Below are 22,291 nucleotides of genomic sequence, written 5' to 3'. Positions count from 1 at the left end.
ACGGTTTCCTCAGAGTTTGAAAAAAAATCTTACAAGTTAGCACGGCAGCGGTTTGTCTGTTTGTCAATCATCTCTCGGCTTAAAATTTATTTTAAATAAATTAATCGATATTGAGGAGTTTTAAAATGATTCGTTCGATTTCCTCATTTCCACGAAGTGTCGTTCTACGACTAAGCAATAGAAATAATCAGGTATGATATTAATTTCAGTGTAAAAAGTGATAAATTTAGTTTTGGGGTTGCGTAATTTTCACAAAGTTCTATTGAGGAAAATTTTTACGTGAAAAGAGAAAAGTGATGAAAAACTATAAAATGTGAACAATGAACTTTCATTTTCATTAATTACATTTAGTGCTCTCGCGATTTAATTGATGACATCATAAATTGTGCACGTGGTTGTGAATATAAAGCTGCCGATGATTCATTTCATTATTTTTTTTTTGTTTTCATATGATTTTCTATACCTTTAATTCTCTCATTTTCTACTTCTTACTAATGTACGCAAAAATTGCTATCGTCCGCAAAAAAAGATCCAGCAACTCTTACGAAATAACATTCATCAGCAATGTGCTGTTCAAAAGTTAGTTACTGTAAGCTCATATGGTAGCAACGAAAGCCAGTAAGTTAGAAATTAGACACCTATTTCTTTTGTACATTTCCATTGAACCCAATTTTTGTCTATTTTCAGATCACTTAAAAATAGATTTGTACCACAACATGTTAGATTTATTCAAACAACAGCTCAGTTACTTGAAGTTGTAAAAGTTCCACCATTCGCTGATTCTGTATCAGAGGGTGATGTTAGGTAAGCCATAATATTGCTATTTGCGTTTGATAAGCAAATCTCTCATTAATAATCATATGAATTAAATAGATTTGATAAGAAAGTGGGCGATGCCGTCGCAGCAGATGATATTGTTATGGAAATTGAAACTGATAAGACCACAGTTGGAGTTCCATCACCCGTTCATGGTATTATCGAGGAGATTTATGTCGCTGACGGTGACACAGTAAAAGCTGGACAACAGTTATTCAAACTTAAAGTTACTGATGCTGCTCCAGTTAAAGCTGCTGCTCCCGAGAAGCCTAAAGAAGCTGCTGCACCACCACCTCCTAAGCCAGAGGCTCCAAAAGTTGCTGTAAGCTACTCACCCTTAATTATTTTCATTCATGTATTATTAATTATGGAATATTGAAAATTTAGCCACCACCGCCTCCACCTCAACAGCAGCAACAAGCACCTCCAGCTGCCACAACACCACCACCAGTTCCACCAAAACCATCAGCACCGAAACAAACAGTTCCAATTGCAGCCATTCGTCATGCACAAGCTATTGATGCAGCAACAGTTAAATTACCTCCATCAGATTACACAAAAGAAATTACTGGCACACGTACAGAACAACGTGTTAAAATGAATCGTATGCGTCTGAAGATTGCATCAAGATTGAAGGAAGCACAGAATGTTAATGCAATGTTGACGACATTCAATGAAATTGATATGAGTGCAATTATGGAATTCCGTAAATTGCATCAAGAGACCTTCCAAAAACGCTATGGAATTAAATTGGGCTTTATGTCTGCCTTCTGTAAAGCTGTTGCTTATGCTCTTCAAGATCAACCAACCGTTAATGCCGTTATTGAAGATAGTGTAAGTTGAAATCCGTTAAAAATTTGAATTTTGACGTTCAGGAGTTCAATTTCGTTCAATTCATTTGAACTTCAAAAATCCGTTAAAACTTTCAAAAAATTTTCTAACGTATTTTTTTAATGACTTCCACAGGAAATAGTTTATCGTGATTATATTGACATCTCTGTTGCTGTTGCATCACCAAAAGGTCTTGTTGTGCCTGTTTTGCGTAATGTTGAGAGTATGAATTATGCTGAAATTGAATTAGGCATCAATGCTTTGGGTGAGAAAGCACGTAATGGAACTTTAGCTGTTGAAGATATGGACGGAGGTACCTTTACAATCAGTAATGGAGGAGTTTTCGGATCTTTAATGGGTACACCAATCATTAATCCACCACAAAGTGCTATTCTTGGAATGCATGCAACCTTCGACCGACCAGTCGCGATTAAAGGACAAGTAAGAGATGATTAATGCCTTATGGAAATATTTTTGGTTTGCTCACAATCTATTCTTATTTTTCAAGGTCGTCATTCGTCCAATGATGTACATCGCACTTACTTACGATCATCGTTTGATTGATGGACGTGAGGCTGTTACTTTCTTGAAAAAGGTTAAGGCAGGCGTTGAAGATCCAAGAATAATTTTGGCCGGTGTTTAAGAACGTGATTGAGTAAAATAAATTTGAGCGCATCGGACATACACTTAAAAATGCTTATCACACACATAAAAAAATATAATTAATAATAATAATATGTTTCGGACCCTCAGAAATATCGTTCTACACTATAATTATCATTTATTGAATCTTTAAGTTTTAGAAAAAAAAGGAAGCGAATGAGAAAAAATCACTTTTTAGACATTATTTAAAAAAAACCTTTAATCCGAGAGATGACATAAGTAAGTTGTATTAAGGTGCTGTTTTCAAGACATTTTTGTAACTTATCAAAAACGGAACCCAGAATCTTTTAAAAAAATCCCATGAAAAATGCAGGAATTTGATAAAAATTTTTGTCCTTTAATAGAATTTTTTTTTGCATTAAAATTTGGAATTAGATCGCGACAACTTATTTATTAAATAATATTAAATTAATTAACAAAACTGAAAAATTTAATATGAAAAATAAAAACTATCGACGACAGTATGTCGTATAAAATCTGTAGATAAGAAAAAAATTCACTTCTTTTGACTTAAATTTCAAGGTGAGAAAAAAATTTAAACTTGAAATCACGAGACTCGTGGTACCATAAAGTACGTCAAGGAAATTTCACGATTACTTTAATTCTATAAATAATTTGAATAACAACAGGAAATTTTCTCATTTTCGCACAAAAGCGTTGTTGTGTCAGCAAATTGCCTCAGCCTAAAAAGTGTGTGTTTTGTGTCCAATTACATCATTTAATGATGCTGATTATGAGATTTGTGGGCTAATCTGATGTTTGTTGTGGATTGGAGAGGTTAAAGTTGATGTAAATTGCGATTATTTTTAGGTCTGTAATGCTGATTTTGGTTTGCAATACATGAACAAATGGAAAATAAATCTCAACAAACAGAAGACTCAAGCCTTATTCATCACAAATAGGTACTCCAGGCAACTTCCTAGAGACAACATCAAATTCCTCAACGAAAACATCAAATGGGAAACCGAAGCTAAATATCTGGGAATGATAATCGACAAGAGAGTGTTAAAGCAGCATGTAGAATGTGACCAACAGAGCTCACACTGCACTAAGACTACTTTATCCCCTCAAAGGAACTCACATCTCGATTCGAAATTCTCATCTACAAGCTTGAGACCCATCTTCAGGCTGTCCAGCTTTGAACGGAAAAAACACATCTACAAAAACTACAAGTACTACAAAACAAATTTTGAGAATTGTTCTCAACAAAACAAGATGTATCAGATCTACATACTGAAGCAAAAATACCTTCTATTGAGGACTACGTCGGAAAGTTGCAAGCGAATTTCAACACTTCTTGCGTCGCGAAACACCGAATAAACCACAACATAAATTAAAGCAAAACAATTTCAAAATAAAATCAAAAACTAAGTGATGAATGCGATAAGCCAGAATCCTTTAAAAATTTAAATACAAATAAAATGTATCCAAACTTTGTACATTTAAGTTAAAAATTTAATCTAAAACCTGATTTTGGTTTGTTTTGATGGCAAATGGGGTGAAATGTGCTGGTTCCTTCAAAAAAGATTCAAATTTCTACTTCTAAGTACTTCAAATCTCTTTTCAACTGTCAAAACCTTACAATTGGTATTTTTGAACAACGAGAACCTTTCAATTCCAAAATATTGAACTTTAAACTTGTCGAAAACCTTTCACTTTCAAAATCTTCCCCTAAAATTCCAAATAGTTCATTTAAAATCCCTACAATTTCCAAATATTACATCAAAGCCTTACAATTCCAAATATTTTTTGAAAACCATACAAATGCAATTTTCTTTCAACATCAGCAATTGATCAGCAATATACTTCAAAATACACATATTCATATTCATACCTTAAATCATTGACTTCAATAAACAGCACATCTATAAATAATCTTCATAATACATTCCAATTGTTAATTAATGATAATAGATCAGCAGATTAACGACCTTCACATTCTACGTGACTTTACTGTTTATTTTGTAATACATTTTCACAATTTTTCCTGAAAATTACGCATTAATCATATGTGTGTAAATAAGCTGATAAGGGAAATTCCAGCAAAAAAACGTAATTCAATTTTTTATTTCATTTAAAATCATTTTAAACAATTTCTTAATCCTCAAAAAACAGTTCACATTGTCGAGTCATGTGGCTTGATTCACTACAGTAACTCTTCACATGTCTATATGATAATTACAAAGTCATCGGATTTACTTCTTCTTTCCTTTTGCTTTAGCGGCATTTTTGGCAGCCGCGCGCTTACGTTTTGCGTCATTTTTCATCTTTGATGACATTTCACGTGCCTGAAGTTTCTGTTTTCGCGTTCGCTGTTTAATCAATTGATCGCGAGTCTTTAATTCTGGATCTAATCTCTTCTTCAAATCAACTTTAGCATTATGACGTCCCCAACTTGTATGTGGATGGCTCTTAATTTGTGGCTTAAGCGTCTCTTCGTCACTTCCAGCATCGTTGTCCAAACGATCTTCAATCTTTGTTCGCTCTTTCCATTTTGCGTATCGATCAGTTTTATATGATGCAGGAATCCAAACACCATGTTCTGTACGAATTTTACCAGCTCTTGGATCTACAACATTGACCATCTTCTTCTTCTTACGATCCCATTTTCTTAATGTACGACTGAGCCTTTGACCTTCAGCAGAGTCAGCTGTTACGCTAAATTCAGCTTGTTGTGCATCGCGAGTAAAGGAATTGATAGCAAATCCATCTTCGGTTATCTTATCTTTTGGCTGATAAGGAATAAAATATTCTTTATCGCGATTCTCACTCAGTTCCAGTGCATTTATGGCATTTTTAGATTTTGATTTGCCCTTTTTTCGTTTCTTGTTGCGTGGCTTGCCATCCTCATCGTCATCATCAAAGCTTTCGTCATCCTCGTCTCTTTGAATGACTAAATAGTCATTTTTAGTTTCTTCTTCCTTTTCGCGATATTTCTGGATCTTATTTTCATGAACTTTTCTTTTATCCCGCATTACAAGGAACTGCTTGTCATTAAGCTTTGGATTAAGCTCAAATATTGTTGTTCTAGCTTTATACTTCTTCATTTGTTCCAAAAGATTAGCTTTGAACTCATTTGCTGATGTGTCTGTGACAATTCCGTCCTTTCCTTGAAATTCTTCCAAGACTTGAAGTGTATTGAACTTGACATGCTTAACTTTCTTGTTTGAATCAACTGATGCTGTTGGTCTTGTTTGGATGTAAGCCTTATATGCATTATTACTAACTCTGTAAATATTTGCTATGTCTGAATCCTGAATGTGTGTCAATACAAATTGCTGTTCTTCCTCAATTAAGGCTGGATCGCAAACTCCAATACATTTATTATTTTGAATATCTAATGGGCGATTAAGGAAGAGATGTGTGTCTAGGAGATGAGCTTCATCTTCTGTCGAAAATATTGAATAAGCTTTTCCACTACGTCCAGCACGAGCACAACGACCAATTCTGTGAATGAACAGTTTTGGCTTGCCAGGATAATGGAAATTTATCACATAATCTAGACACGGGATGTCGATACCTCTTGCAGCTAAAATAAAGAATTGAAAATATTGAAAATTAATAATTTTGTAACGGAAATTTCAAATTTGAATTTTATAACGGTCATTTGGAATTCAAAATTTTAACGAAAAATTTAAATTTTCCAAGTTTCAGATTTTCTGAGAAAGAGTGAATCAAGTGAAAAAAAAGTGTTTTAATTAACTTACCGATATCAGTGACAACAAGTACATTGACTTTATTGTGTGCAAACTTAGCAGTGTTGATTTTACGAGCTGATGGATCAAGATTCGAATAAACGTAAGTGTTTGAAATATTTGCTTTTGTTAAAATTAATGAAATTAACTCGACGTGATGTTGTGTGGCTGCAAATATGATCGTTTGTGCATTTTGTGGAATGAAATGCTTCATAAGCACTAAAAGACTTGCATATCTTTCGTCTGATCGTGAAAAAATGAATCTTAATTCCAATGCTTCTGGAATTTTTGTATCAACATCCAGACGAATTAAAACTGGATCTGTAAGACCGGCTTTTGCGAAATCCACTAATAAAGCCGGCAATGTAGCACTAAACATTACTGTTTGTCTTGAATCTGGTAGTCTTCTAATAATTTCGTTAATTTGTTGACTAAAACCCATTTCAAATAGCCGATCACTTTCATCAAATACGACATACTCGACAGCACCAAGTTTTAAATCCATTTCCATACAAATGTGAAGGAATCGACCTGGTGTGGCAACAATCACATCAGGATTATCGTGAATAGCTGAAAATTGTGAATCCATACTGTCTCCGCCAAGAACCAAAACTGTCTTTAAATCGTGAAATTTTCCTAAATCCTTCATAAATTTATAAGTCTGAATAGCTAATTCTCTTGTTGGTGTTAGGATTAAAGCTCTAGCTCCATTTGATTTCGTTGATCGTTGCTTTAACTTCTCAAATAATGGAATCAAGAAGCAGGCAGTCTTTCCTGATCCAGTTTTTGCCATCGCAACTATATCTCTGTTGTCCATGATGACTGGGATTGTTTTACGTTGAATGGCTGGAATAGCATGTGATTATTTTGTATGTTCAGTATGTATAGCTTATTGCCTTACCTGTCGGAATTTTATATCCTCGCTTCTGGATGGCTTTTATTGTTTTGTCACTCAATCCCATCGACAAAAAGCCACTTTTCTTGTTTTTCTTATCCTTTTTCTCTTCCTTGCCATCATCGTGATCTGGAATCGATGAAAATCCAATCAAGTCATCATCCAGTTCTGTCTGTAAATCGTGAAAATATTTGGATATTAAAATATTGAATAATTAACTATAAATTGCAGATGCACTGAATGTCAAGTGATGACATCCATTAAAACTTACCATTTTGGATGAAATTTACTATCTAACTGTCTATTTCTTATTAATTTAGTTAAATTCAATTTTAAATTTTTATACACAAATCCTCGTGGAGTGTATGCAATAAAAACTCGGTAATTCGGAATGTTTACAAGTGTAATCCGAACAAAAACCTTACAAATGTTTTTGGATTTAAACTGTTTAGAGGTTTTGTGAGTTTGTTGGTTGAAGGTTGAATTTTGAAATGCAATAACGATGAGTGGAGATTGTTTAAGGATTTATCATATGGTACGGAATCTATTTGGTTCATGAAGAGGTTGAAAATAAATTTAAATAAATTAGTTTGTAAAGAAAATGATAACGGTTTTTTGAAATTTGAATTTTTGCATCTTTTCAATAGTTTTTGCTTCTCTATAATTGATTTTAAATCTTTAAATGCCGTTGAATTGAATTTTTTAGTTTATTTTTGCATCTTCAAACTAAATTTTGAATCCTAAAAATCCGTTAAATTTTCAAATCTTCTGAAATCCTGAAAAATCTTAAAAATAAATAAAATAAAACATTTTAATTTATCAATTAATTAATTTATTCAGTAATTTTAGTTTTTAAAATCAAAAATTTTACAGCTGATATTATAGTTTACTTTTCCATACTTTAATCGTTAATTTTTTTTTATCATTAAATAATTATAATTAATTTTAGATTTTTTTTTCACTTTTATCATCCACAATTTCATTTTTTTTATCATCGTTTTCTTCTTTCGTCAAAAATTTTTATACAAACAAAAGTTTTTTTTTCTTCATTTTTTTTTCTCCTTTTTTTTCATGATATATTTTTTTTACACATTGATTTTCGAAACATTTGATGGATTTGCGTTCAAAGATCCTCGAGTAGTAATTTATATTATTTTCATCTGGACATTGGATTTTCATTTTCACATTTTTCCTGAACGATATCAACTCAAATGCTTTAATTTTGCTGGTTTTATTGGACAACTAAAAATAATTCATTTTTTTTAAATGTTTAAAAATTTTTTACTTTTTTTTTGTTGCCATTATTTTTGTTTTTTTATTATTATGAAAATGTATTAACACCAAATATCTTCAAAACTTTTTTTTTAAGTATATTTGACCGGTAAAAATTCTTTCATTTTACATGGTTTTTTTAGGTTAATTATCATTTTTTGAATTAATGACACGCTTAATTTAGATGAACATTTTAGTTTTTTTGTACGTTACCTGAACATTTTTGCATCAAATTTTGAAAATTTAACGAAAATTTAAATTTTTTTTCTTCAAACTTTTCAAAATTTGATGTCAGTTATAATTTTTTTTACATTTTTTTTTGCTTATTCCAAAAGTTTTTTTTACATAAAATACAAAATTTTTACTTTTTTCATTATTTTATTTAATATCAGATGTGTTCGTCAATAGTTTTTGGTCAGAAAACTGTGCATTTTTGTTTTTTATCCCCTCGCGAAATTTTTTATTCGTCTTTCGAAATTTTTAATTTTTTTTTGTCAAAATTTTTATTTACAGTAGCCGAAAAGTAGCCTAAACATTAATTTAGATTTTTTAAGAAATTTTTTAATTTTTTTTTTTTATGCCTAAATAATGAATTTTTCTTTTTTTGTACAATTTTTTTACAACAGTTTCTTATTTTTCCAAACAAAACAATTTTTTAAATTTTATTTTTTCTTTTTTTATCTAAAAATTTTTCCTAAATTTTTTATTTTTTTTTTTTTGGTCAAAAAAGTGGCCGAAACGAAATTTTTTAATATAATTTGAACACATCTAATATTTGATGATCGAATTAAAATTGATTTCTGGGTGAATTTGACCAGTTGTAAATCAATTTTAAATCGGATTTTTAATTTTCTTTTTTGAATCTGCAGATTGAAATTTTGAAGAACTTTAAATTGATTTTGTTGAGAGTCGTTAATTTAAAGTTTTGAATTCTCAATTTTGAGAATTTTTTAAATTTCAATCTTGAGAAATTTCTAAATTTCAATTTTGAGAATTTTTAAAATTTCAAACTTGAGAATTTTTTAAATTTCAAATTTGAGAATTTTAAAAATTTTTTAAATCTCAATTTTTAAATTTTTTAAATTTTAATTTTAAAAATTTTTAAAATCTCAATTTTGAGAATTTTAAAAATTTCAGTTTTGATTCTCAAGTTTTAAAATCTCAATTTTCAAAATTTAACGACCAAAAACAAAAACCATTAAGTTAATTTAGTCAAATATTCTTCAAAAATCTGCAGGATTAACAGTATATTCCCAAAATTTTTACAATTTTTCACTCCAAAATTACATTTTTTTATGTCATTTTCAAAAGGGCCGCAGCGTGTCATTGTTAAATGCCGAAAAAGATTCCATTTTCATCTCTTTTTTTGTCATTATAAATTAAAATCAAACAAAAAAAAAGTTTACATATTTTTTCATGCTGGATCAGTAAACATTCATTTGATAAATTCATTTTTTAGATTAATTTCAAAATTTTTCTTTCTCCATTTGATTATTTTTTTGTTTTTTCTGTTTTAAATATGTGTTACTATCGAGCTGTAAAGTGGTTTATGGACAAAAATTGTTTGTATAACGGGCCAATTATGAAAAATTTTCCGTTTTTTTTGGTTTTTATTTTATTTTATTTTTGCGAAAGTTAAACTTAAATTGTCTGTTTTTTATGATTTTTTTTTTGGTTTTGCTTCGGGTTTTGGCACAAATTTTCATCGAAAATTGAATTCAATAATTCAACGCTTTTGCTCTTTTTATTTATTATTTTTTTATTTTGATGGTTCCTTAGGTACTTTCTCATTATTTTTTATTTTTTTCTTATAAATAAATAATTTCTGACATTTTTTTCATCTTCCTTCATTTTTTTTTTTTTATTTTGTGTGTATGTCAATTATTTTTTTTATGTATTTATGATTCTTCTGTAAAAAAAGACCATTTTATTTATCTATTGTAACTAAAGTGTTGATAATGTGTGAATTTATTTGCACAAATCACGTTCATGCAAATAACTTTTTTTAAGTTTCATATTTATTCTCTTCTTTCTTCATCTATTGTAAACTAAAAAGTTTCACTGGTGAAAAATTGTTTGTGATTGTTTCGATATTTTGATTTTCATACAAAAATGTAAACCCGAGGGATGATTAGCTTGACGTTGTAGTTGATTAGAGAGTTATGAATTAGTTATTTTTGGGATTTTGTATCAACTTCCGCGTGGAAAAGGGAAGATACTTTTTGATTTTAAATTAAATTTGAAATATCAAATTTGATTGAATTGTTGCAGTTTTTAAACTGTTTTTTATTGACTTTCTGCGTTCAAATCTTGTAATAATGTTGCAACTTTTTAGGTTATGTTTTTGACTTTTTTAAGTATTTTTTGAGTTTTTTTATTTATCAAGTTCAAATCTTGTAATTATTAAGCAAATTTTGAGGTTATTTTATTGAAATGTTGCAGTATTTAAGTAATTTTTGAGGTTATTTAGATGAAATTCGAGTTTAGGCTTCAATTATTGAAGTAAGTTAGCAATTCTTAAGCTAACTTTGTACAATTAAAAGCTTTCAATTTCATGAAAAAGCATGTTTTTTTTGTAAATATAACCTCAAAATATTTAATTTTTTGTACGTTTTGCAATTTTAGCTCTGTTTTTAGGTATTAAAATTGTTAGTCTGTTAATTATTGAATCTTCAATTCCATATTCTTTTATTAGATTTTTTAACTGTTATTTGGAAGCTTTTAAAAGCTCAAAAGTCAAAATTTTGAAATTTAAAAGTTTTTTACTGTTTCAAATTATTAGTTTAAGTCATTTTCAAACTTTTCTGCTTGTTTATCCCATATTAACTCATAAATGGCTGCTTACTATCTCATCATATCACCCAATCAACCCTCCCTCAAGCTCCCCATAACCCGGGAAAGAAAAGCAGCAGCATCAAAAATCATAAATATCGAAACAATTTCTATGGTTTGTATCTTGTATATCCTGTTAAATTTGATTCGACTATTGTTGTTTTTATGTGATAAATTTTTATTTTCTCTGATTTTTTCTTAAATATTTTGTGAGTTTTTGTCAATTTGCATATTTCTTGTTTGTATGTCTAATAATACAAAAGCAACTAAAAATTGTTGTAGCTTTTTTTTATATTTAAAAAGGAAACCAAGGATGTGTACGAAAATTCGATCGATTTATGCTGAATTTTTATTACTATTTTATTTTGGTTTTTTTTGTCAAATGTCCGAAAGATTTTTATTATATTCTTTTATTTTGCAGATGTTAAATTGTTGTTTTGCGCTGTTACTGGATGTTGGGAACAGCCATTTTAAGATGTTATATTCTCAAGCACCACATTGTTTTTTATTTGTTTTCTTCATTTTTAATTTTCTTTTTCAAAAAGTGCCAAAAGCGTTTCCGGAAATTTTTTATTATTATATCATATTTCAGATTGTGTTTCTGTTTGTAGGTATTAATTATATTGTTTTTTTATTCATAATAACTATAGTTGGTTTGGATGTTGTTTGAATGAAATTATTATTTTTTTGTTTGTTTAGAAAAAAGTAAGGAAGGAAATTATTTAATTAATTCTTTACTGTATTACTAATTTATTTGATTTTCTTTTGAGATTTGAGAGAAAAAAATTAATTTTTTTTACTTACTTTTACTGGATTATTAAGTTGTTTTTGGAGATTAATTGTTGTTTTTGAGGTTGGAAATCAATATTTGAATTTGTAACTGTCATTTTCGATTTGAAAGTTTTTGCATCTTTTTGATGTAACAGTTTGCGTCATTTCCACGTGTTGTTTTGTTTACTTTATTAATTAAATAGTAATTTAGCATTGTTTTGCAGCTTAATTGACTATTTTAATTGAATTAAGAGTGGTAAAATGGTGAGTAACAAACTAATACGCGTTAATTCTTTAAAATTGTGATCCTAAATTCAAAATTGTGATCTTAAATTCAAATTTGAGATCTTAAATTCAAAATTTTCAATATTTTTTCAAATTGAATAAATTTTCAAATCCAAAAACATTAATTTTCTCCTCAAAACTTCTTAATAACTTGCTTGTCAAAAGAAAATCTTTGTTTTTATATGTTTTAATTGGGAGAAATTTTGGATTGATTATATTTTTTTTAATGTGTAATTTGGCTTTCGTCTTTACGGTAAAATTTTCTTCATGTCATATTATTATATTCATCATTTTTTTTCATTCATTAAGTTAAATACTGTAAATTGAAAAAACTGCTTAATTTGAATGGATGATGGTATTAAAATTTTCCTTTTTTTAAATTTCATCAGATTTTTTAGTTTTTCTGGATTTTTTTCTTTTTTGTTCCGTTTTGTGTTCAATTTCCTGATGGGCGCAGGATGAACACAAACGTGAACGATTTTCAATTTTATTTTTTTTTCACTTTTTTTCGTTGGATTTTGAAATTCCAAAATTAACTATTTTAATACCATCACCTTAGTTTTGCATTATATAAGTTCAATATCATATCTTAATTATTTAGCATTTAGTTGTGTAATTGTAATGTCAATATTTTTTTTTAGCAATTGGAATTTTTTCGGGATTTTTTTTTTCTGCATATTTACTGTTTTTGGTTTTTTTTTTGGGGGAAAAATTGCAATGGTATCAATACATATATTGAAAAATTGAATGAAATTGAGGGAGGAAAGAATTAAGGAAAGAAAGGATATCTTTTTATACAGAGAGATAGTGAGAAAAATTGCTATTGAAAATTAACTAAGTTTTGTTGCATTTTTTTTTATCTTCTTTTAAACAAATCTTTTAACGTAAAAATAATTTTATTCGCTGTTCATGTTTTCTATTTTTTAGTTTTCTTCTTATTTTTGAACGAATACAACAAAGAAACAGAATTAAAATCAACAAATTAGGATTAAATGATCACAGATGAATATAAGAAATTAAAAGTAATTGGAATTTAATTCTATTTCAAAATTATTATTTTTTTCTTCGTCTGTATCGCTTTGAAATTTCGTAGTTTTTAAAAAAATTTCAAAATTAATCTAAACGATTAATTTAAATGAAATTTATAGATGCAAGATTTGGGATGAGTTTAGGGGTTTTGGTGGGAATTGAGACAGATTTGAAGGAAAATTTCTGACAAATCATTTGAAACGTTCATTTGAGATTTGAATAATATTTATTGTACATAGTTAAAAACTCTTTCATAGAAAAATTCAAAAATTCGTTTTGAGCTCCGAAGAATAAACATCATTGTGAATAATTAAATCCGTTTGGATTTCTTAATTACAATTAAATTGTTCAGCATTGATAGAAAATCTATGCATTTGAAATATGTAGGAGATCGATTTAATAACAGTTTTTAAAGTTTCTAAAGTATATGAAGCAGTTCATCTTGAAAATAACGTCAAAATCCTTGATATTGTATTTTTGAAAGTTGTAGTTTTTGAAGAGTTATTTTAGAAAGTCAGAATGCTTAGACAGCTTCTGACAGCACTTGAGCTTTGAGTTTCGGTCCTTATTTGAGCTAAATCCGCAATTGCAGTTAAGTATCAATATTTTAAATTCAAGATCCAACATTTCCCTTCAAAATATCTCAATAATTTCCCCAAAAAGCTCCTCGACATCCCACAATTGCACACATATTATGAGTTTTGAATATTAAAAATTGTTATGCAGTTTCATAGCGGATTAGCTGGAGAACTAAAGCAAGCATATAATTGGAATTTCATTTCATTTTTCTTCTTATACTGTTAATTACTACAGGAATTTGATGCACATTTATTTCTTCTTCAAATTACAATTTTTTTTTAAATATTATCATCAATATTGTTTATAAACTGACAATTATGTTTATTACTTTTATGCTTCAAAAAAAAAATTCACTTTAATATATTTTTTTCCATCATATTTTGTTTTTTGTATGGAACTTAAAAGTTTCACTTCAAAGAACACAAATTAAGAAGTTCCAAAAACTATTCTTTTTTCGTAATATATTTTAAAATAAAGATTTTGAACTAAAATATTTTCTTGAAAAACGTTTAAAAAACTTTAAACATTGATGACTTCTTACTACTTTTTTTTAAATATGGTTTAAAATTTTTTTTGTTCATATCGTCCATCAAAATTAGATCTCTCCGTTTTTTGCATTTCATTATCTTCATTTTTTTTAGTATTTTTTTTCGAAAATGATGTTTTTTGATATGACTGTTTTGCATCTCAATTTTATTTTTCTCTTTTTCCTCTACAAAACTTGATTTTATTTCTCATATCTTAAGCTTTTATGTCTCAAAAAAAAAACTTTGCTTCTTCATTTCAATTACAATCAGGATAATATTTCTAATTCATGTTTTTTTTTTTCATTATTATTTAATTATTATTCGTTACACAATACAAATCCAGTTAATTCATTTCATTATGTTCATTTTAATCATCATCATCATTAAATATCGGAGAATGTATGTGTGACTATCATTGAGTCATCCATCAAAGATGAAACATGGTGTCCATCATCATACAAAAATGATGATTGGAGTCCAAAAAGAGGGAGCTTAGGATTGTGAAAAATTCCTTTTAAAATTCGGAGCATAAAAGTTTCCTCATTTTTTTCTTTTCTTTCATTAAAGAGTTAATATTGTGTAGTAATGTATTTGAGGGGTGTAAAAAATTATCATTTTACAACAACGGGTCCCATGCAAATAACCATTTCATGATTTTGGTGTGGCGAGAAGTCTATGTGAGGGCCCATTATTTTTTATTTTTTTTTTTTTCATTTTTATTTAATAAAAATTTCTTTTTTTCATTGTAAAAAATCAACATTTTTTATTATTTTTTTAAATACTTTTTTGTCATTTTTTAATAATTTGAAGGCACTTTAGATCGGACGAGAGTGGCCCAAGTTATTTTTTTTTGCATTTTTTTTTTTCGAAAATTTGTCGAAAAACCTTTCAACTAAAAAACTTTGTTGCATTTCTCGAAATGATTATAAAAATTTGAGTGAATTTACTTTTAAAATAACCGTTTTATTGCCGAAATGCAGTAAGCTTCTACGACTAGTGTCAAGTGTCGCAGTAAGCTTACCGACTTAACTAAAATTTTTATAAAATTGCCTTGATATCGAATTGGTTTTTTGAATTGCCTTCATTTCTATTGTAGAGCGGATTTTGGATGTGTCAGACATTTAAAATGTGGCTATTGTTATTTTTTTTGAGAATCATGGGTTATTTGCATGTACTAGACGGATAATCAAAATGTAATCGTTTCTTATTCCAACGTTGAAATAATTACATTTTTGCCGAAGGACCACAACTGAATCTGGTTTTATATTTATTCTTCTATTGCTTTGTGAATTGTTAAGTTTAGAGATGTTTCTTTGAAATTTGAATTTAACGATTAAATCTTTTTAAATTTTAAACCGTTTTTTTTTTAAATTTTTTTTTTAAATTAAATTGAAATTTGAATTTCCGCGTGGAACACGGATAGTATTTTTGAGGTTTTGAAATTTTATAATTCTTCAAAAACGTTCAAAATGTTTGGTTTAAAAATTCAAAAAAAATTTCAACCGTTAAATTTTAAAAATTTCAAAACTTCTCTCAGCTTAAATTTGAATATGTTAACTGAGGTTTCATAATATTCTTCTTGTAAAATCATAAATTTTCTTATATTTTTTCTTGTTGTATCCTGTAAATCATAAACTTAAAGTTTGTAGTTGAAAATCTTTAATTAACTTAAAACCTGTTTTTAAATTATAAATTTTAAAATTCAATGTTTTTTTCGGAATTCATCATTAAACTTATCATTACTAAATTCCTTAAACTTACATTTTTTAATTATTATTATTATTAATTATTATTTATCTTTTTTTTTTCAAAAGTGAAACATGTTTTGCTTTTGAATCTAGTAGAAGTAAATATGCATTCATTAAATGTGATTAATTTTCTTGTGTTGTATAATATTAAAATTTTTCATGCTTCTTTTTTTAAAATAATGAAAATTCATTCTTAATTTACGATATTTTTTTTTTTTGAATTTTTTTGACCTTTTTTTTTCTTTGAAATATTTTTTTTTTGTCATTCGCATGTGTCTTTTTTTTCGCGGTATTTGTTTCCAACAATTTTACAATATTCTACATCCCACAATTAAAAGTCAATGTGTTACCAGTTTTACATTTTTTTTTTTGCTTTGCTTCAAAGATTCTGGATTTTATTTCCTTCAAGTATTTTTCAATAAATCAAAATTTTCGCTATAAATAAAATATAAATTAATTAAAGTACATTTTTATCTTCATTTATGCTTGTCATTATTTAATGTGATAAAGTGAATGTGTGAATGTTTTTTGGTTTTTTTTTTATTCTCGTTTAATGAATGAAGTTTGGGGGGATAGAGAGTGATGAGGGAAGAAGAACTTGTTTTAATTTTAAATAACTATTAAAGCGGTAAGAAAAATTTTCAATTGGCTTTTACAATTAGATTTGCATGCTGATTAAGTTTTGGTTATTGGTAAATTATTTATCAAATTAAAGTTTTTTTTCATGCAAAAAATTAAAGAAAAATTATAAAATAAAGTTGAAATTTGTTTTTAATGTTGAAGTTGAATGCTGGCTTTTGAAAAAGCTTTTTGAAAATGTGCATTGTTTAACTTCGAAAAATTTGTTGACTTATGAATTTGATTAACTTTTTTAAAAATAATTTAGAATAAGGTTTGGAATTGATATCGAAAAATCTTTATTGTCAGCAATTTTACTAGCCGAAATTCATTTGTGGATTGTAATTTTACTTGTACGAAATTTGTGAAGCTTTTTGACCTTATTCTGTATTTTTAGTAATCAAATTTGATTGAAAGTTGCACATTTTGAAAGAATTTGTATTTTTGAAGCTTTTTTGGGCAACCAGGGAGTGTCCAGGGGGTCATCCCTCCCCTTTTGAAAATATGACATCAAAAAGGGTCTAGGGTGGTCATCCCACCCATTTAAGCATCAGAAGAAGTCAACTTCTCAAAACTAACCTTTAACAAAAAACTCTTAAAGCAACAAAATCGTCATTTTGAAAGAAGTAATTTAATTAAATGAAAATTTTTTTACAAGAATTTTCTTTGGTTTTTTGTTTTCATTCATTTTTTTTCTGCGGATACTATTTCGCATATTATTTTTATTTTATTTTTTGTTAATTCGTTTAGAGATTAGTGGTGCGAGTTTGTTAAGAAAACTGCTATGGTTTTACTGTTGTATTGATTTTGTTCTTTTTTTTTGCATTTCTGTATTTTTGTGCCTTTTTTAATGACTATTTTTTGTTTTTTGAATTTTGAAAGTTGAAATTATAAGAAAGTCCTTGAAAGTAGATTTAGATGAAATTAAAAAAGAACATTCGCAGAATTTAAATTAAAATTAAGATTTTTGAGTAAGTTTTTTGAGTTATTTTTGATTTCGTGATGACTGTTAAATTTTGAATTTTGAATTTTGATTTTTTTTTCTGAATATTTTCTTTTAAGTTTTTATTTTAAAAGGGAACATTTAAACCGCAAAAATATAAAATTATAAAATTACATTGATGGATCAGAAGAAGTGGAAAGATGTTTTTTTGGAGGGGGTAAAAAGGGGGAAAAATGGGGAAAAGGGAAATGTCAACATTTTTTTTTTGTTCATATCGAAAAAGTTTCTCTGAATATATTCCGTAAAAGTATTTTTTTATATTTTGTTAAATTTTCTTCACTTTTTTAAATTTATTTTTTTCGTTATTTTTTTGTGTATATAAGAAAATATAATTTAAGGCAGATTTTGGTAAAAATTACACACAATTGCATCATGTTTGCTCGCTTTACTGATTTTTTTATATTTGGATTCATCTTTTTTACTTCAATTCATCATTTTTTTCATTCTCAAGTTTTTGAAAAAAAAAAATCTTAAATTTTCACTTTTTTTCATTTAATTTTTTTCTCTTTTTTTTCATCATTTTGTTTAAGATAAGGCGCGAAGGTGCTTAAATAAGCTTGTACTTTTTTCGTGATATCTTTTTTTTTCATTATTTACTTTAATAAATATTATAGACCGGGAAAGTCCTAAACGTGGCCGAGACTGTATTTATCTGAATGGGTCGAAACTGTAAACCAAAATAAATTACCTCGATATTTTTTTTTATTTTCAACAATGCCTGGTTTGTTATTCTGTAAATTAGAAGAAACTTTGCGGAAATACTTTGGAGATTTTTTGATTTAAGTCGAAAGTTGTTTTGTTTTAAATATTCTTAAACTGAGTTATTCAATAGTAAATAAAATCAAAATTTTCAATTTTTTAATAATAAAAATTTTCAATTTTTAAAAGTCAAAATTTTCAATTTCTAAAAAGTCAAAATTTTCAATCTTTTAAAAATCAAAATTTTTAGTCTTTAAGTTTAAAATTTTAAATTTTTTAAAAATCAAAACTTTTTTTTTCATCAAAATTTTTAAATTTTTCAAAGTTTTAATGATTTTTTAAATTGTTCGATAAGTTAAAAAATATTTTAATATTTTAAAAAATTTGAAAAATTTTGTTAATTGAAAAGTTGTAAATTGAAATCATTAATTCCATATTCTTTTGTGAAAATGTTTGAAAAATTTAAGATTATTGAAATTTTAATTATTCTCTGCATTTATTGAAAGATTCGCAACTTGTCAATTGCTATCCACAAATAATGCTTCAAAATTTTATTTAAATTTCGCTCGACTCTCGCCTTGAAAGAGAAGGAGTTCTAAAATCGTGTATGAATTTTGGTCCACTTGTTATTTTCTCAAAAAACTATTGCTATTACATCGGCAAATTTAGGCTCATCAAGTGAGAATCTTAATATCAAAAATTTAACTCCAAAATATTTCCACAAAGTATTTAGATGTTGTGATGTTGTTTCAATATTTCATTCATTGTGGTATTATTGTATTCATATATATTTTGTTTAAATATTATTATTATTGTTTTTATCAGTTCTTGTGTAGATCCACAGAGCCATTTTTATATTCATTTATTTTTCTGGATAATGTTTGTGTGTGCATTTAACTAAACTTTTCTTCACTTTTTTGTCATTTCTTTGAATTCTGCAGTTTTCTCAAGTTATTGAAATTAAAATTGTTAAATTAAGATCAATTTTTTCCTGTTCTAAAATCACCATTTTGTCTTATTTTCATGAAGCATTTTTATAATGTCCGGTAAAAAGTTCTGCATGGAAAAAAAAATTATTCCAAAAATTTTTCATCGCATTTATATGGATTTTTTTTATTGTGTGAACTTAATGTGGTGCATATTTTAAAGTTCTGAGAGGAGGAAGAAGGTAAACAAAAAAAAGTTGTCTTTTAAGTTTAAAAAATATTTTGTTTTTTTTTCATCATCTTCTGTTTTTGTTTTTGTCAGTATCCCGAGATTTATTATCCAAAAGTTTTCATCCAAAAATCAATTTTTTTTTATGATTGCTTAAATCTATTGTGTTCTATTTTTTTTTATCATTCTTTCATTATGTGTTGTGTGTGTGCGAATGTAGAATCTTTTTTTTTATTTCATTTTTTTAATCTGCAATTGTATGTGTGAGTGTGTTTTGTGTGTAGATGTGTTTTTTGTGTGATACATCGTGATGCATCTTCTGCTTTTCTTTTTCAAAAACCCTTGAAAATAAATTTGTTCTGTTTTGAAAATGCTGTGAGATTTGATTTTTGCATTTTCGATGTTTGCCACTGTTTTGTCTATGATTTCTTCACTATTGTGGCCCGATTCTTTTGTCTATTGTTCCATGAAATTAAACTTTTTTTTTATATTTAGTTCGACTTTCTTCCAGAAAAATTAAAAGTTTTGAACTTTTTGAAAGCTTCTTTTTGTTGGTTCGTGCTTTTTTATAATTTTCTTCAAAAGCTTTCAAAAAGCTCATTTTCTTTTGGATAATTTCTGTTTATTTGTGAATTAAAAAACATAAAATGTTATTTGACTGTTTTATCTTCTAATGTTTTATGATATATTTAAAAATAAGGTGAAAAAATTGATGAAACTTGTGGGATAATCACTAAAAGGTCAATAATTCGAAGCAATTCGTGCATTTTTTTCTTTTTCTTTACCTAATGCGAGAAAAAACAACTTAAATCAATAAATCCACAATTATATCATTTTTTTTATTATTAAATCTCTAAAATATTATTTCATTTACCTTAAAAAGTCTCTCAAAACATCTCCATTTTAGTCATTTATATGCACAACTTTGGTGCCATCTTTTTTTAAATTTAAAAAAATTAAATTTTTTCACACATTTTTTACTTCCTCTACCGTATGTTTTTGCTTTATAAAATATATTTTAAAATATTGAGGTAGTTTTCTCAAGATATTCACTTATTAAATAATTCATTAATTAATTAATTTAAAAAATTTAAATTTATTAAATCAATCATTTGATATCATTATTAATTTGGGTGTTTTCATTTTGGTATTTTATGTTTATCCATTTTTCTTGGTTGAGTTTGGAATTTGATGTAATGTAGATCTTTTGGGAGATATTTAATGAAATTTAAGATTTTGAAAATATTGAAATGTAGCATTTTATTTATGTTTTTAATTTGATATTGTTTTAAGCTTTAACATGTAGCTACGGATGCTTTTGGATGTAAAATAATCATTTCTTAGATGATATTAAACATTTAGTCGCTAACTAGAAGACCTTCGACCTTAGCAAAATTAATTAGAATTTCAAAATTATTTAAAAATCATTTAGATTATTCTAAATTCATTTAGAACTAGAAACCTATATTTTCCATTAAATTCATCCCAAAATACTACAAATCAATCAAATTTCCATTATTCCAAACAACATAATCGAAAAAATTGTGTCTGATATTCAAATGCTGTTCTAAAATATTAGAAGATAAAACTGATTATTTATTTTTTTCACATACTTATGTTGAAAGAATCATTGAAGAAAATTTTGCTACATGCTCTGAGTCGGAAAGTTTTGTATTAACTTCCGCGTGGAACACGGAAGGTATGATTTAATTTTGATGCATTTCTGCAATTGGTAAAGCCAAAAGTTTACTATTGTTATAGAAAATTTAATATTATGTGTAAATGGCAGCATTAAGAAGTAGCAAATCGATGAAAATTCTTCAATGAGCTTTCAATATGAAATTTCTTTACTGACATTTACTACCGAACAGTTGTGGTACTTTTTTTTGGAGGTTGAATTTTCCCTCCGCAACTTTTTGATTTTTCGTTTTTTTCTTCTTCCGCGCGTAAATTTCGGAAGTTTATTTGCTTTTAACGCCCAAAATTTTATATTTTATTTTGCAACAGTTTTGTGCTTTTCACATTTTTTAGTGAAAAATATTTTGAAAATTTTCAAATGGAAAAATTGTTTGACTTATGAACTATTTAGCGCATTTTATTGTATTTTTTTGAAGCTATTGTAAATTTTTGTGGATCAACTTTCAAAATTTATTTGTGTTGAAATCTCAAAAATTGATTGCGCTTCTGTATTTTTTAATGCTTAAACTTTCATAAAACTATCAACGGACATTCCATCTTAATGTCGATCCATTCGACATCTTAAAAGCTAAGCAGTTTTTATTTTTTCTTTTTTTTGAGGGAAACATTTCTTAAAATCTATTGAAAGTCATCTTAAAGTCTAAAAAAATTCTAATTCTTTCACAGTTTTTCAATCTAATAATGTATATGGGAATTTGCGCCCATATACAATGATTTATATTCAATTGAACAATTTTTATATTTCATCTGTCTTAATTAATTAGTTTTTTATTATTATTTATATTTGAAAAAATCTCCTGGCACTATTGTCGAAATTTTGTTGTGTATTGTGGAAAATTAAAAAGTCACCGAATCTTTATTGTGTGTGTGAGTGAAAGGAAAATTAAATATTGGTTTTTTTTTCATCTTGTTATTGTTATTATTATTTATTATTTGATATTTCATTCATTTATGGTGTTTTGAAGTTTCAACTTTTTTACTTTTTTCATCTTCAATTTTTTTCTTTTGTTAAATTTTTTTTACAATTCTTTTGACACGCTTTAAATGAATTTTTTTTTGATATTCTTTTATATTCAGAATTGTGACTGGTTTTATTGAAGTTTTTGATTTGATTCTGAATTTTAAATTTTAGGCTTTAAAGTTTTTCAATTTTTAATTCAATTTTCAAAAACAAG

The 22,291-nt window shown here is 27.1% G+C and overlaps 2 protein-coding genes and 1 long non-coding RNA gene across 3 annotated transcripts; 1 reads left to right on the top strand and 2 right to left on the bottom strand.

The window, feature by feature from the left end:
- Positions 1-22: 22 nt before the first annotated feature.
- On the top strand, positions 23-2,788 carry LOC139091886 (dihydrolipoyllysine-residue succinyltransferase component of 2-oxoglutarate dehydrogenase complex, mitochondrial). The gene is made up of 7 exons (XM_070642134.1): positions 23-191; positions 530-618; positions 688-804; positions 874-1,138; positions 1,204-1,650; positions 1,783-2,088; positions 2,156-2,788. The coding sequence occupies exons 1-7, from the start codon at positions 126-128 to the stop codon at positions 2,288-2,290; spliced, it is 1,425 nt and encodes a 474-aa protein (XP_070498235.1). The 5' UTR covers positions 23-125; the 3' UTR covers positions 2,291-2,788.
- On the bottom strand, positions 2,693-4,259 carry LOC139091887 (uncharacterized). Its single transcript, XR_011544553.1, has 3 exons — positions 4,145-4,259; positions 3,778-3,825; positions 2,693-3,130 (listed from the first exon to the last, which is right to left on the bottom strand). It is a non-coding gene; the product is annotated as an uncharacterized lncRNA (long non-coding RNA).
- Positions 4,260-4,347: 88 nt separating this feature from the next.
- On the bottom strand, positions 4,348-7,266 carry LOC139091860 (ATP-dependent RNA helicase DDX54). The gene is made up of 4 exons (XM_070642096.1): positions 7,172-7,266; positions 6,907-7,072; positions 6,018-6,851; positions 4,348-5,839 (listed from the first exon to the last, which is right to left on the bottom strand). Exons 1-4 carry the CDS (start codon positions 7,172-7,174, stop codon positions 4,506-4,508), a joined length of 2,337 nt encoding a protein of 778 aa, XP_070498197.1. The 5' UTR covers positions 7,175-7,266; the 3' UTR covers positions 4,348-4,505.
- Between the last annotated feature and the right edge of the window lie 15,025 nt (positions 7,267-22,291).

This window comes from Chironomus tepperi, unplaced genomic scaffold, assembly GCF_022539635.2.
Source record: "Chironomus tepperi strain 1889 unplaced genomic scaffold, CSIRO-AGI_Ctep_v1 contig_262, whole genome shotgun sequence".
NCBI classification, from domain to species: domain Eukaryota; kingdom Metazoa; phylum Arthropoda; class Insecta; order Diptera; family Chironomidae; genus Chironomus; species Chironomus tepperi.
This window is presented reverse-complemented; position numbering and strand designations above follow the sequence as displayed.